This window comes from Siphateles boraxobius, unplaced genomic scaffold (assembly GCF_051911475.1).
Source record: "Siphateles boraxobius isolate OS27281-9 unplaced genomic scaffold, OSU_SipBor_1 12, whole genome shotgun sequence".
Taxonomy (NCBI): Eukaryota; Metazoa; Chordata; class Actinopteri; order Cypriniformes; family Leuciscidae; genus Siphateles; species Siphateles boraxobius.
Genome location: NW_027508722.1, coordinates 19,643,049 through 19,658,381, shown reverse-complemented (window position 1 = coordinate 19,658,381; position 15,333 = coordinate 19,643,049). Strand labels below are relative to the sequence as shown.

General features: G+C 35.7%; 1 protein-coding gene, 1 long non-coding RNA gene and 1 pseudogene across 7 annotated transcripts in view; all 3 read left to right on the top strand.

The window, feature by feature from the left end:
- The window catches only part of setdb1b (SET domain bifurcated histone lysine methyltransferase 1b), a 68,257-nt gene extending 65,209 nt beyond the window's left edge, over positions 1-3,048 (top strand). For all 5 annotated transcript variants that reach the window (XM_077210619.1, XM_077210610.1, XM_077210627.1 and 2 more), the window contains 5 exons: positions 343-515; positions 847-934; positions 1,224-1,480; positions 1,632-1,720; positions 2,418-3,048. In XM_077210619.1, the coding sequence (XP_077066734.1) occupies positions 343-515; positions 847-934; positions 1,224-1,480; positions 1,632-1,720; positions 2,418-2,535 (725 nt within the window). In that variant the 3' untranslated portion in view covers positions 2,536-3,048. The remainder of the gene's footprint in view (positions 1-342; positions 516-846; positions 935-1,223; positions 1,481-1,631; positions 1,721-2,417) is intronic.
- A 7,072-nt stretch (positions 3,049-10,120) lies between these two features.
- LOC143720774 (uncharacterized) lies at positions 10,121-11,809 on the top strand (annotated as a pseudogene). The gene is made up of 5 exons (XR_013196638.1): positions 10,121-10,195; positions 10,553-10,867; positions 10,963-11,265; positions 11,446-11,493; positions 11,673-11,809. The product of XR_013196638.1 is annotated as an uncharacterized LOC143720774 (transcript).
- A 1,426-nt stretch (positions 11,810-13,235) lies between these two features.
- Positions 13,236-14,938, top strand: LOC143720781 (uncharacterized). The gene is made up of 4 exons (XR_013196639.1): positions 13,236-13,351; positions 13,443-13,517; positions 13,666-13,734; positions 13,930-14,938. It is a non-coding gene; the product is annotated as an uncharacterized LOC143720781 (long non-coding RNA).
- The last annotated feature ends 395 nt before the right edge of the window (positions 14,939-15,333 follow it).

The following is a 15,333-nucleotide window of genomic DNA, read 5'->3' as shown; positions in this document are numbered from 1 at the left end:
AAGCGATTAATTTGAGCGTGAAGGCAGTGATGCAAGCATGACGCGGGTGCGGTAGCTCAACCAACAGGATAAAACGGACATCATATCGTTGTAAAAAAAAAAAAAAATGCGCCATTATCTACGATACATATCGTAACATTTTTGCATCGTGATACATCGTACCACGATATATCGTTACACCCCTAGTCTTGAACAGTTGATGATAATAATAATAATTATTATTATTATTAACTGTTCAAGGACATTCACCATGGTATATTTTTTTATTAATTAAAATATTATACAAATATGTTAGTTTTATTTAATATTTCACTTTTCCACCATTCTCTGTCTTTGCTGTAGAGAGTCAGGACAGTAAGGATGGGCTAAGTGTTTCTGCAGGTGAGGAGAGGAAGCCCCCTCCCATGCCAGAGGAGACTGGGAAGAGTAAAGTAGCATCTTGGCTCACCAGCCAATCCTCTACTTCTGCGAATCCGAGTGTCAAGGTGGAGGGAGCGATTAAGACTGAGAAGAAGGTGAGTGCAGTTTTTCATACATCCTGTTTCCAAATTTACGTTTCTCATGAAATGTCTCCCTTTTCTGTCTCTTTGTTCCTGTTTGTCTGTTTTATAAATCTCTCTCTCTCTCTCTCTCTCACTCTCTCTCTCTCTCTCTCTCTCTCTCTCTCTCTCTCTCTCTCTCTCTCTTTCTTTCTTTTTATTAGGGGTTCAAGCACAAAGTGCTGAAACCCTATTGTAATTGTTTGGATTTTTATTATTATTATTATTATTTTCCCCTAAAACGCATTGTGCAGCCCAAACCGTAAGTGCTAGTTATTATTATAATCTCTATCTGTCTTTTGTTTAGGATGTGATGACCCTCTCTGACAGTGATGATGTGCAAACTATCAGCTCAGGATCAGATGACAACAAGGAGAGAGAGAAAAAGACTCAGGGTGAGATGGAAGAAAATGGCAAATTGCTTGCTCTCATCCATGGACTTCCTTATATCAGTGTAACCATTGCCACCCTTCAGTCAGCTGACTGAATCTGCATGTTCTAGCGGTGGATGAGCAGAAAACCTTTTTAACCCTTTACATCTTTATTATGAGATGAGATGGTCATCTTGTTGTGCAGGTGTGCTGTGAAACCTGAATTAGCTCAATTAGCAGGTCAGACAGATAGTCTTACATTCATTAAGTCTCTGTAACAAGCCATTATATAGTACATTGTTCTTTCTCTCAGCTGTGGTGAAGAGGCAGGTGGCGGTGAAGTCCACACGTGGCATTGCTTTGAAGTCCCACGGTATGATGGTGAAAACGGGTGGAGGAGGTGCAGGAGGAGGGGGGTCAGGCCCATCTCGTGGGTCAGGCCCATCTCATGGACAGGGAGGTGGCGGGGGTGAAGCTGGCCATAGAAACACCCGCCTGTTCTTTGACGGGGAGGAATCCTGTTATATCATTGATGCCAAACTGGAAGGCAACCTCGGACGCTACCTCAATGTGAGTACAATTCCAGATATAGGCTTATATTCGACATTTGTATTTATTCATTGGAATCATAAGCCTAAGGATTCTTTACTTGATTTTTATTTCCATGATAGTTTGCAGCTGCTGTGTTTATATCCTCTCTTCTGCTGTCTTTGCCCCACAGCACAGCTGCAGCCCTAATCTGTTCGTCCAGAATGTGTTTGTGGACACTCATGATCTGCGCTTCCCCTGGGTGGCCTTCTTTGCTAGCAAGTGAGCATGACATAACTGTGTTTTTTGTGCATTTAAATTAGGAATATTTGAATGTATATGTTATCAGCTGAAGTTTGTTTGTTTTTATCCGTATAGGCCGATATTGGATTTTTAATTGTACAGCTCATTTTCTCTATTTTCACATTTATATTACTGTTGTCGTCGTCAAACGCTCATTTAGTTACTCTTTAAAAACACTAATCATTTAAATGCACATCTCAATGAATATACATTTTTCATACTGTACATTTATAGTGTTGTGATGCCTAAATTCACATTTAGTATTTAAAATTATGAATTTTAGTTTCTAGTGTTTTAATTATTTTATTACAATTATACAGAATTTTAATACAGGTCATGTTTGTTATCAGGCATAAAATAATCTTGCTAGCTTTTGTGTCTCTTACTGTATATGTGCAGTTTTTCGTCATCAGACTATTAATGTTAATATTCTAAATCAATTATAAAAGTAGTCAGGTTCCTTCATTTTAGTTTAGTTCTTCCATTTTACAGATCATTGTAAGATTTACACCATTTAAGATTGGTGCAAGACATTCGTTTTTTTCTTTCTTTCTAATTTTAGGTGTTTACATGAAGGTTTTTTCATTCTGCTTCAGCTATTAGTTGAAATATTAACAGATTATTTGGCTGCATTTAAATAAATAAAAAATGCTTATTAACCTGTGTGTTTCTAAAGGCGAATCCGGGCAGGGACGGAGCTGACATGGGATTATAATTATGAAGTTGGCAGTGTAGAGGGCAAGGAGCTTCTGTGTTGCTGTGGATCTACAGAATGCAGAGGACGACTGCTGTAACACACGCACACAAACAGACGCACTAAAGGTACCTCCTATTGTAGACGTGCCAGTGAACACATACTTGGAGCTCCTGGAAGTTGTAAGGTCTGTGCTACTGATAAGAACTGAGCAGACACTGAACGAAGATAAATTTGTTCAGGAACTTACTGAAGTAATAAAAAAAGTGTATGCATTCATGCTTTCAACTGTCCTGAGTTCCACCTTAAACCCCAAATGGGCCCATGGCATCTATCATTATGGTTTATGCAATCCTTACGGCAAACAGTTATTTCTTTTTTACATACATGTCAATCTCTAATGTTTTGCTTAGTCAATCTTTTGCTCTTCTTTTATATATGTAGTTTTGATAATGAAGATCCAAGTTTTTTTCTTTTTTCTTTAACTCATGGATTTGTGATTGTCATTGTATGCTACTGTGTAAATGTGCTTTTGTTGGTTAACAAGTTTATAAAAACAGACAAAATTGTACTTTTGTCGCAATTTGAATTAAAGTTCTCCAAAGACCAAAAATGTCATCCTGTGTTGTGATGCTTGGTTTTCACATGGCTAAAAATAGTACTTACTGTGAGTTCATGGAAAATTTAGTTGAGTCACAAACAGCCAGCAGTTAAATGACCACATTTCAAATGAATCAGAGATTAAGCTAGCAAGTATAAATAAGATTCACAGAGCTAAATTAAACGGCACACAGTCAACACCGGTTGTAGCAACATTGCCTGTGCCACAGAGGACACATACCCAACTAACTGAGCATTATCAACTGCTTGAGTGGCTTGTGCCACTGTGTAATTCATGGGCTAAATACAGGGTGTCCGCGGGTCCTTAAAAAGTCTTAAATTAGATTTAAAAAATGTAAGGCCTTAAAAAGTCTTATTTTTACTTATGAAAGGTCTTAAATTTTCAATGGCAATTTGACTTGGACATATTTAAATGGTTTCGCAATTAAAACTGTCTAATTAGCGTCCTTTTTTATTTATTATTTTTGCTCGTTCAAGTGACATTTCGCGTCACATTCGCCAGCATTACGTCTGTTTCCTGCACGCGAAAAAGCAGGAGAGGAGAAGCAAGCTGTTTAATTTCAGTTCAATTGTAAGTTCATTCTTTATGTGTGTAGTGGTGTGCGATGTGTATTGTCTATTATGATACTGTAATCATTGTTTTACTTTAACTATGTACGAGCGCGCACTGCGAGCTGACATCGCATTTGTCTCTCATGCTTGCTTTCACTGCGTGATGTGTCGGTGCAGTTATGGGTATGCTCCCTAATAGACGTATAAAGTTTTGGTATTTTATATATCATGTTGTTATCATACAATATTACATCAGCAAGAGGGCTGTTTTCCCGTGCACAATAGCAAATATTATATTTATTTTATATAACCGTTAAATGAACATTGTGAGTTACATTTTATAAACAATATTGTTTGTTTTCCCTTTATTTCGCTGACGAGAACTTCAAAATGAAACCGTAGCAGAGTCTCAATGGAATAGACAGCGTTGATTTTTTGACTGAAATCCGCGTTTTGAACGAATCATTTTAACGATTCAATAAACAGTAGGCTTGTTCGACTTGAACCGGCGCTGCACAGACCGATCAGTTGATGACATCAAAGTACCGCGAGAACGATTAGAGAGCAGACGGCTCCTTATGTTTTTGAATCGGTCTCGCGGTACTTTGATGTCATCAACCGATCGGTCTGTGCAGGGCCGGTTCAAGTCGAACAAGCCGCTCGCTGACGATACAACTATGTTTTTACAAAATAAGGAACAAATACCAGTAGCTGTAAAAGTAATAGAACGGTTTTCACTAGCATCGGGTCTATATCTGAATCTGAGTAAATGTGAACTGATGAGCATTCATAACTGCTCTGAATCCTCACTATATAATATACCAGTCAAAAATGACATTAGATATCTAGGTATTTGATTTCCAAATCATCAGATACAAGTGAAAAAAAGAATATCCAAGATAATATTGATAAATGTGGAAAAACATTAAACAGTTGGCTACAAAAAGATTTAACATTATTTGGAAGAACGATGTTGATTAAGATTGAATCTATTTCCAGACTGATATATAGGCTGCATCCTACTCTGTTGCTATTTCTCCAAAGTTAATTAAAGAAATTAATAGAATCAATTTCAATTTTATTTGGAAAAATAAACATCACTACATTAGAAAAGGACATCTGTTGAAAAATTATGAGGAAGGTGGCATAAAGGCAATCGACTTTGAAATTATGAATGGAATATTGAAAGTTAAATGGCTCCAATCTTTTTTGAGGAACGGTGAAGAGATATGGTTCTCCTTACCGGCATATATCTTTGATAAAGTGGGAGGTATTACATTTTTAATAACATGTGCCTATGAAACTTTCAACTTTTCATCAACAGGTTTTGTTACACTGGAAACTGATGTTCAAACATAATTTCAGTCCCCACAATGTTCCATTATGGAACAACAGAGTTATATTGTGTAGAAGGAAATGTTTCTGAAAGACTGGTGGGAAAAGAAAAATATGGTCAATTGTTCATATATTGGATGAAAATGGTAATATTCTTGAACTGCAGGAATTTAATTCTAAATATAATATTAACTGCTCAATTGTGGATTACAACAAAGTAACATAGAACATTCCAAAGGTCCTTATTCAAGCAATAAAGAATAATATTATGAACATTGCATCACCAAGACAAAATTAAAATTGATTATGTGGACCTGGTAGATACAAAATGTAATAATAAATTCCTTAAGCAAACTCTGGTTAACTTTTTGTTGTACTTTCTTGGTTATAACAAATATGAAATATCTTCAATTAGAACAAAATTCTTAAGATATCCAATTCCTCCTAAATTTAAGGAAGTACATTTTAAAACAATAAATAATATATATCCCTATAATGAGTTTGTAAAGAAAAGATTCAAGTTTGAGGTAGATAATTGTCATATCTGCAACATTAATGTTGAAACAACTGAACACCTGTGTTGCATGCCATCAAAGGCAACACATATATGTCAGTCAAATATGGTTCACAGTTATAATATAAATATGAGGTTAAAAATCATATGATTGAAATAATGTTTCATGGCCAATAAAATAATAATTTCATGTGTATTTCTTTTGTGAAAAAACTTTGTGAGAAAAAAAAGGTGGTTGTTATGGGGACGCTGTAGGGGTGCACTCGCTAAGATCAGGGAGATATGTGCTGCGGCTCGCGAGTCTGCTTTCTGAAAGCCTGGAAGATTGAAAAAGTTATCAATAAGTTTTGTCTGTGAAGCGTGAAGATTTCCCATCTAAGTTCCCATCCATTCCCATCTAAGTTTACACTCTCGGGTTCATGCGGCCAATGAGTTCTGACGGCAATGTGGAAGTGAGCATGTAAAGACATATTCGACGACTCCGTCACCAAATAAATGCCCGTTAAAACCCAGAAACGACTTGAGCCTTTACTAAAATTCGAGGGTAGTAACAACCTGTTTTATGAATGTCAAACGGCTCAGAATTTATGGAAATCTCTCCACAGCATGTTGTCCTCCAGGGGCCGTATTCACAAAGAATTTTAAGGCTAAAAGTAGCTCCTAACTGGCGAATTTAGTAGCAACTCCTAAAAATAATGGGCGTGTCACTCCTAACTTTAGGACTCCTAATTTTTTTCACTAAAAGTAATTCACGAAGCATTTTAGCCCTAAAAGTAGCACCTAAGGCCCCGTCCACACTACTGCGTTTTCGATTAAAAACGGAGAATTAAAACGAAAACGATCTCCGTCCACACCAGCGTTTTAGCTGCGTATTAGAATTGATCTCCGTCCACATTAAAAGGACTGAAAACTCGGATCACGTGACCATTCTCCAACACTGTGCATGCGCGTGCCGGTGTAAACAGGAAACGGATGGACTATTCCTCAGATTTGATGAGGAAGCAAGTAACGTTAGCTACCTCTGCAAAGATTAGAAAATGTCGAAGACCAGAGATTTCTTTTCATGGACCGCCGCTGCACACGGGAATTGTCATAGATCGCTCGAATAATAGTTTGCCTCCGGCGCATGTAGGCAGTTATAGCATTGTAAAATGCAGAATTTGCTTGCACAACAGCTGCTAACAAAGACATCAAAGTCAGTAACGCTTGTAATTCGTTATCCATGTTGCACTCACTAACATCAGCTACGTAGTCCAGGATGTTTTTGTTTGTTTTCTTCCGGTGACGGGACATGTGATGGGTGGCTGACGAATCAGGGAAGGATACGTCATGGGTGATGACACCCAATCATAGAGCCGAGCGTTACCTTCTACGTCATCGTTTCTAAACTCCTCCGTTTTGTCCCGTCTACACTAAAACGCCCTCCGGAGATTCAAAACGAAAAACGGAGCTGCAGCGTTTCTAAATTTCTCCGTTTTGGGTCTTCGTTTTTCCCGTTTTAGTGTGGACGGGAGGTGCAAACGTAGCAAAAGGTCTCCGTTTTTAAACGAAAACGCAGTAGTGTGGAGGGGGCCTAATTCTGGGACAGCTTAAAAGAAGTCGAGAGGACTCCTAACTCACTAAGACCTATTCACAAAGGATTGCAGCGCATATCACCGCCTCGCAGTCGTCCGGGGTCCGCGACACAAGCGGGAATGCTGCATTGATCTGCAAACAAATCTTCTCCTATGTCTCACGCTTAGTTTTACTTGATATCCCAGTGTCGAATTTCCCTTTTATTTTTATTTTTTTATTTTTTCAGCACCAACTGGGCCAGCAGCAGTAACTGATCCTGCGTCCAGTTGGGCTTTCTTTTTCGTTTTGGCGAGTTCATAATCCACCGTCATTCAACTATTACATTACTTCAATAGGAGCAACATTTACTGCTTTAAGTAGTCTATTTAGGCTATGGAAGCTTGTTTCCGCCACAGAATGAAAAATAAAAAAGCTAATTGCGACTTTTTATCTCACAACTGCGACTTTATTTCTCACAATTCTGACTTCATATCTCGCAATTGTGAGATAAAAAGTCGCAATTATTTTAATTTATTTTTATTCAGTGGCGGAAACAAGCTTCTATACTAATAGGATGTCAATTAACCAAGCAAGTGTTAATGCAAGTGTCGTTTTTCATTATTAGGCAAGTGGCGGTTTCATTAGGGTATTAGGCTACCTTAATTTAATTTAATTGAATTCACCACTTTTCTCTCTCTTTCTGCCTTTTTAGAATTACACTTCACTGGGGCCTGCACAAACATGTCATTATATATGCATTTCGATGACATTACTATTATTATTTTGTGTAGGACACAGACATATTTAGATGTCGTAATTCCATGATTTGTTGCGTCTGTGTTATGTTCCGCATGATGGCCCTGTCATCTAACAACCAATCACCGTGATCATTGCGAGGAAACTCGTGCATGAGAATTGACGTCATCCATAGCAACGAAGACTCACTCTTAGTTTAGGAGTTGTCATTTTTCCTTACTAAGAGTAGGTCTGAAAGGCGTTGTGAATAACTTTTAAGAGAAAACTCCTAGCTAAAATATTTTAATGGGATTTAGGAGTACTCCTAGTGGTAAAATAAAATTCTTTGTGAATACGGCCCCTGATCTATAAACATAGATTTCTTTTCATATCAAAATGTTCAGATGGGTGTAATTCTACAAAATAAAAATGATGAATTTTTGGTCAATAATCTAATTATTGCTACAAAATATTATATACATAAATGTCGATTCGCTAAGTCCTCCCCCACATGGTCTGCATTTAAAAATGATTTAAATGTCTTATAAAGGTTGAGAATGCCCAGGCTAAAAAACTGTATAATCGTTTAATAACACTTCAGATGAGCTGAGTCCCTCTTGTTGGTTTGTTTATGTTATTATTTTGTTTTTTTTTATTGTTTTGAGTTCTTTCAATCTAGTTTGTTCTCCCTTGTCATGTGAACAGTATAGAAAATGTCTTTTCAGATGATTTGCAGGAGGTGTGACTCTTAGTTTATAATACATTAAGGATATATTGTACATTTTGAGGATGTCATATTTTTCTTCTTTGTCAGACGTCTTGATTGTTTATTGTGATAAGAAAGATTTTCAATAATATAAAAAAAATAAAAAAGTCGAACAAGCCTAATCACTTGCACTTCCTGAATGAATCAGCCGTTTGAACAAATCGGTTGAATGAATGACTCTCTGAGTTAGTGATTTGCCGCCGCCTACTGGCGGTTTTAGTTTCACATTTAAAGTACCCTGTAATTCAAATGTTACAATTAGAAATCAGGTCATATCTAAATATTGAATAAAGAATTGAAAGAGTTGAACATCTCATAGCTTTATTTATGCAATTATGGAGTGTAATAAATGAAGTGTCAATATTTTAATGCCAGTTCTGATGCTGCTTCTGTGTCTCCTCTGCACTGCAAAGATGGATTTAACTGGTAATAGTGGTATTGTGTTATTATTCTAATATAATCTAATTTGAATGTTAGAATTTGACATAAAAGGGGATGCATACCTCTAAGTAAAAAAATAAATTAAAAAAAGTCCATATATGGGTGAAAATGCCCCTGGAACTCAATTTAAGGTTGCATATATTGCCCTTTAATAAATAAATAAAATATTCTGTCACTGCTGTCAACTGACCACTGCATAGAATATGAAAAATATGAAAATCTTCGTGAGTCAGCGGTCAACAACAGGCCTAAACCAGCCATGGTACCAGTACACAAACACAATCAGTAAAATATCATCGAATTATCAACAAAACTTTGCAAATATTGAGACATATTTTTGTCGATATTGCACACCCCTATTGTAAGTTATTAATTTTGATTTCTTCAGGTCTTAAAAAGCCTTAAATTTGACTTTAAAAAGTGTGCACATACCCTGTAAATAGAATATATATATTATAGTATTTATTTATTTTTAATAATTCTTTAATAATCCTTTAATTTAGGAAAGGGCTGGTGAGAGCAAAGCACATTATAATCCGTATGTATAATCATACTGTAGAAGAAAAGGTTCTTTATAGAACCTTAGGGTTCTGTTGTGACTCGTGTGCTTCATAAATATACGGAGGTTCAGCACTGAGATAGAATTTTCAAGCTGTTTATCCATTTTGATTTTATTGTTCCATTTGTCGAATCTGAACAAAGTGTGATGACAAAAATAAAAAATATGAAAAATCATCATGAGATTAGTTTATGTATGTAGGGTTGAATATATAACAAATTAATGTCCCTTTTCCCGTTTTAAAGACAATGCTTGGAAATAGTTTTTTAATATGAGAAAAAGAATTGCCTGCCACTGCAGTTCAGTTTTTTCATGTTTGAAAGTTCTCACACTGAAGAACACATTTCACAATCAACAACAGCCTACGCTCTGTTCTCGATATATTAAGGTTGTAACTGAAAAACTGTAGGCTGAAAGTCCCTGAGCACCACTAAAAGTTCCTCTTTATTGATATTTACAAGAGAATTGTGAAGCAACATTTCTGTATTACGTACAGTCATAGCGTCACAATAGCAACTGTATCAGATATAAAACACTCAAATGGTCGGTTTAGAGGAAGTTACTAAAAGGAGGAGCTGATGTTTAAAAAAATGGAGAGGAAGGCTGGCAGAAATTAAAAATTAAAATGGCTCACTGTCAAATGTTTCTGCTGGCACTGATTATTCTCTGTCCGTTTTTAAAAGGTAAAGAAATCTGTATTTCCTCTACAAAACATGCTATTACAAATATTGTTTAGTGGAATTAGTCTGGAAAAATATTTGGAACATCAGCTTAGTTTTTTTTTTTTTTTTTTTTTTTTTGCAGTTATTCACAGTCTCTGAGTTGCTTAGTGTTTGTACATATTCCTGAATACAGTACAGGGTTAGTGTCACGCAGAAATATGATGCACATTTCTTTTCATATTAAGAGTATGTTGATGATTTTAACAACTCTAAATATTATAAATGGGGATATTTTAAATGTTTTTTGTATGCCAGGATGTGTATGTGGTTTTGTTCTATAACATAATGATCACTCAAATGATCGTACTTGTGCTTCAGGTACCAGTGAAGGGACTGAGACTCATGAGTTCTGGAGTTCTAATGAAAATGTCCGTCTGCCCTGTAATAATGCTCATTCTGACTGCACATCAACTACATGGATCTATAGCAGACATTCAGAGACAGTTGAACTGATTGCTGGAGGGAAAAAGAAGATTGACATAGAGAGACGTGAGAGACTGAGTCTGGGGTCTGACTGCTCTCTGAACATCAGGTAAGTCACACGAGAAGATTATGGGCTTTACAGCTGCCAACAATATGTGAATGGACAACAACAAGGAACTGATGCATCTGTTTATTTGCATGTTCTTCATAGTCAGTATTTCTGTAATTTATTAATAATACTTTAAAACTCACATGTGTAATGAAAAGTGTGAAATCTGTGATTTCTGTCTTATTTTCTGTTTCAGTCTCTTCATCATCCACACAGACTGAGATCAGATCAGGCTCTGTGACTCTCTCCTGTCAGTTGTATTTATATGGAGTCTCTTGTGATACTTTGGTCCGTTCTGAGGGACTTCAGCTGATCTGGGTGAATCAGGCTGGTGTGAATCTGATGACAGACTCCAGATATCAGATATTATTCTTCTCACGCTGTAACATCACTCTGACTACAACACTCCTGAATGAAGATCACAACAGAGAGTGGAGATGTCAGGTTACTCAGAGAAATCAACTGAAGACCTCAGCCACATATACGGTCAAGTATTCAGGTAAGAAAACAATATTATAAATCAGTTTTAATAGACATCCCTAATGTCAAGCACTATTAATATCATCAGAACAAACCAAGGTTACAAAAGCTTCTTTCAATAAAAACCAATGTGATGGTATTATAAAACATTTTAGAATATTATCATATATTTAACAACATGATGCATCTGAACTAACAGCTCAAGAGGATCCCTCTGCTAGAAACACACCAGCACCTCATAACAAAGGTACATGATGAGGATGATTAAGACATGACATTTGACGATGTTGTTGCCTACAGAAAACAGGACAAATGAATGAAACATAAAGCACAGAACCAGGGCAAGACAAGGCAAAAGATTAAGGAAACCACTCATTACAGATGGTACCCGTACATGACTGTTTCCCTATGTCCTCTCTCCTTTAGAGATACTGATCTCTGCTGTGGCTGCTGCATTAGCAGTGCTTGTTGCTGTTTTCTGGGTGATCTACATTTATAAAAAAAAAGCTTGTGAGTTTCCTCCTTTTTATAATAATAAGAATTAAATTATATTTAAGATCTCACTTTATCATTATAAAACAACCATCATTTTCAAATTGTATGTATAATTGGAGCACATGGATTATGTGGATGTTGAATTATGAAGTGAAGAGAAGTGTATTCCTGTAATATCAATCCCAAAGTGCCATTAAAGTGTTAGTTTACCCAAACATGAAAATTCTGTCAGTAATTACTCACCCTCATGTCGTTCCAAACCCGTAAGACTTTCTTTCATCTTTGGAACTCAAATGAAGATATTTTAAACAAAATCTGAGCAATTTCTGTCCCTCTATTGGCAGTTATGCAACCACCACTTTGACGCTTCAAGAAGTTCATAAATATTGAAAAAAATAATCCCTATGGATTGAGCGGTTATGTCCAAATTTTCTGAAGACAGAACAGATTAAATTTAGGCTTTTATTCACATATAAACATTCATCAACTCATACATCAGTTGTGATGAACGGAAGCTCAAGCATGTTCGCTTGATGTGCAAGAACCAATGAGGTTCATTCTCGTGTTACGCAGCACATTTGAACTTCCGCAAGAACCAATGAGGTTCATTCTCGTATGTTAGGCAGCACATTTGAACTTCCGCAAGAACCAATGAGGTTCATTCTCTTGAGTTACGCAGCACATATGAACTTCTGCAAGAACCAATGAGGTTCATTCTCTTGAGATACGCAGCACGTTTGAACTTCCGCAATAACCAAAGAGCTTAGTTCTTGCATCACGCATAGGGTTGGGTATCATTTGAATTTTAACGAATCCGATTTCGATTCTTATCGATTACTAATTTCGATTCCAATAAGGTAAAAAAAAAAACTCATTTAGTCTTATTGTAAAACATTTCATTTTAGCTGAATATTATGAACAAAAATCAACAGGCTAAAGAAGTAACTTACGCAAGGAACATTTTCCTGTGATTAAAAAATACCATCGAAAAACAACTAGCCTAACTAATATAAATTTCAAGCATTATTAAAGACAAGTAAATACTCAGTAATTATAAAATAACAGCTAAAAACCAATGAAGTTTGTTCTTGCACGTCAAGCAAGTTCAGTTGAGCTTCTGTTTATGTTCGCTGATCAATGTTTTTATGTGAATCAAAGCCTAAATTCAATCTGTTCATCATATAAAACGATTGTGTCTCTTCAGAAAAATTGGGCTAAACCGCTCAATTCATATGGATTAGTTTTACGATTTCTTTATGAAGATCTGGAAGTGTCAAAGTGATAGTTGCGTAGCTGTCAGTGAAGAGTACAAAACTGGCTCAGATTTTATTAAAAACATCTTCATTTGTGTTCTGAAGATGATCAGAAGTCTTACAGGTTTGAAACGACATGAGGGTCAGTAATTAATGACAGAATTTTCATTTTTGTTTGAACTAAACCTTATGTGAAATCTTGTCACCAATTTTAAAGGTGCAACAAAATCCTTGCCTTTTTTAACATTGGAACATTTAACATTTTGTGTTTTGTCTGTTTTATCATTAATACTCATATTACACAAGTTATTTTCATCACTTTTTTCAGATAATAAAAGAGGGACTCGCAGCTCTGTGGTGAGTTCAGTAGTGGCAATGATTTAGATTTGATTACTGTCTATAAAGTTTGTAATCCATGCAATTGCTTATAACTATTTGTAATCTAAAGGTCAAAGATGTGAATGAACATAAAGGGACCTATGAAACAATCAACATGGCCATTCCTTCTATGCCAAACGCTAATGTGAGTGAACAAATTGACTTAAAACTTCATTAAGTTTGAATTTCATTCATTTTATATGTCTATTTGTCTATTCTTTAATGAAGTTTATTACAACTTTAAGTAGTGTAGTGACAGATGTCTGATTTGCCATGTTTCCATCGATGTCTAGGAACAGACAGATGATGTGACCTATTCTGAGGTTACTTCTTCCAGTAAAAAGCAAGTACAAATGGACAATGTGAGTAGATATCAACACGTTCACTTGTCCTTTCATCAGTGCCCAGTGACAGTCCTGTTCAGAGAAAATTACACCCTCCCTCCCTCGTCTATTTGCTGTCGATATGTAGCTCTGAATTTGTAGATAAATTAAGTATATGAAGTAATAATAGTCGTGGGTTCCACACTGATGGATAAATCTGTGGTGTTCTTCCAGGATCATTCTCATGACACAGTGACTTACGCTGCCATCAGAGGAACAGAATATGCACTTCAGGATGGACTTTACGCCTCTGTGAAAAAGTAGAATACGAATACCCCTCGCAAATAAACTTTAATGCAATCATTATTTTATTCAAATCGCTGCATAACTTCATGTTATGAGCATATGAGCAGTTTGGTAATTGGCAGAAATATATAGTTTTTGTGAAGGAACAGAACTTTTATATGTTGAATGTACTGTGAAAGGGTACAAAGACACAATTCAAAAGCAATACTGTAAATAAATTTCCCAAATCTTAAACCACATGTAGTAGAGGGGAAAAAACATTTTGTATAAAGAATATAAATCAGATTTATTCTCAATCTGTAGTCTGGGTCAGTAATGTTTGCTTATTTAACCAGTCTTCATACAGATGAGACACAAAACACCTCTATTGACTGGAGAGAAGGTTTATCAGTTGGATTTTTGTCTTAAAACATGTAATATTCCTTGGAAAAGGACATTATAAGGTTGGTACTCTTGCTTTTGGCATGTATAGGCTTTCTCTTATACATAAAATAAAATAGGTAGACAGTCTAAGCAATAGGCCTATTTCAGCTTCTATTCAAATTATAATTTACTAAAATATTCTAAAATGAGACATTAAAGGATATAAATGTCACAAAATGAATTTTTTTTGTGTGTTTTCACACATATCATGAGCATGGAAATGTCAAAGGTTAAAACAAAAGATTTTGTGTCTTTGCGTAAAAACAAGTTACATATTTCCAGAGAATTTAAACTACACAAATATTTAAAACATCTGTAAAAACAAATCTGTACTAACAGATAAATACAAACATTTATCTCAGAAATGTCAGATGTACCCTGGTAGTTTCTTGTGTCAAATAACCAAAAGTGTGTGGCAATACTTATTTTTTACCCTTTTTTACCAATACCCTTTTTCTTTTCGCTTTACTTTGTTAATGGTTTGTTCGCATGTTTAATTATCTTTCATTTCTTGGTTGCAACTTTATTTCTCATCTGTTCTTTTACTGTATTCATTATTGTATTTATATATGTACCATATAAAACTTTGGAATCATTGTTTTAAAGGTTCTATTTATTTGTTCATGGCGGCAGCAAATTCTCTACAGTTCTAATTTTTAAGGTTGTGTGTCAGGCTACATGTTACGCTTACTGTTTACTTTTACGTTTTCCAGAGTGACTTCAATCACTGTTTGGAAACATGTGACTGCTCAGCATGTACGTGTTACCACACTGCTTCAGCCCACATAGAGAAATGGTCATTTGTAAACCCAGTTTAGACTGCTGAGTGTGAATTCTGTTAGTAGTTCCTCTTCTTTCTTTTAGCAAGTTGCATCATGCTATTGAATTCTATATTGGTCTCAAAAGTAG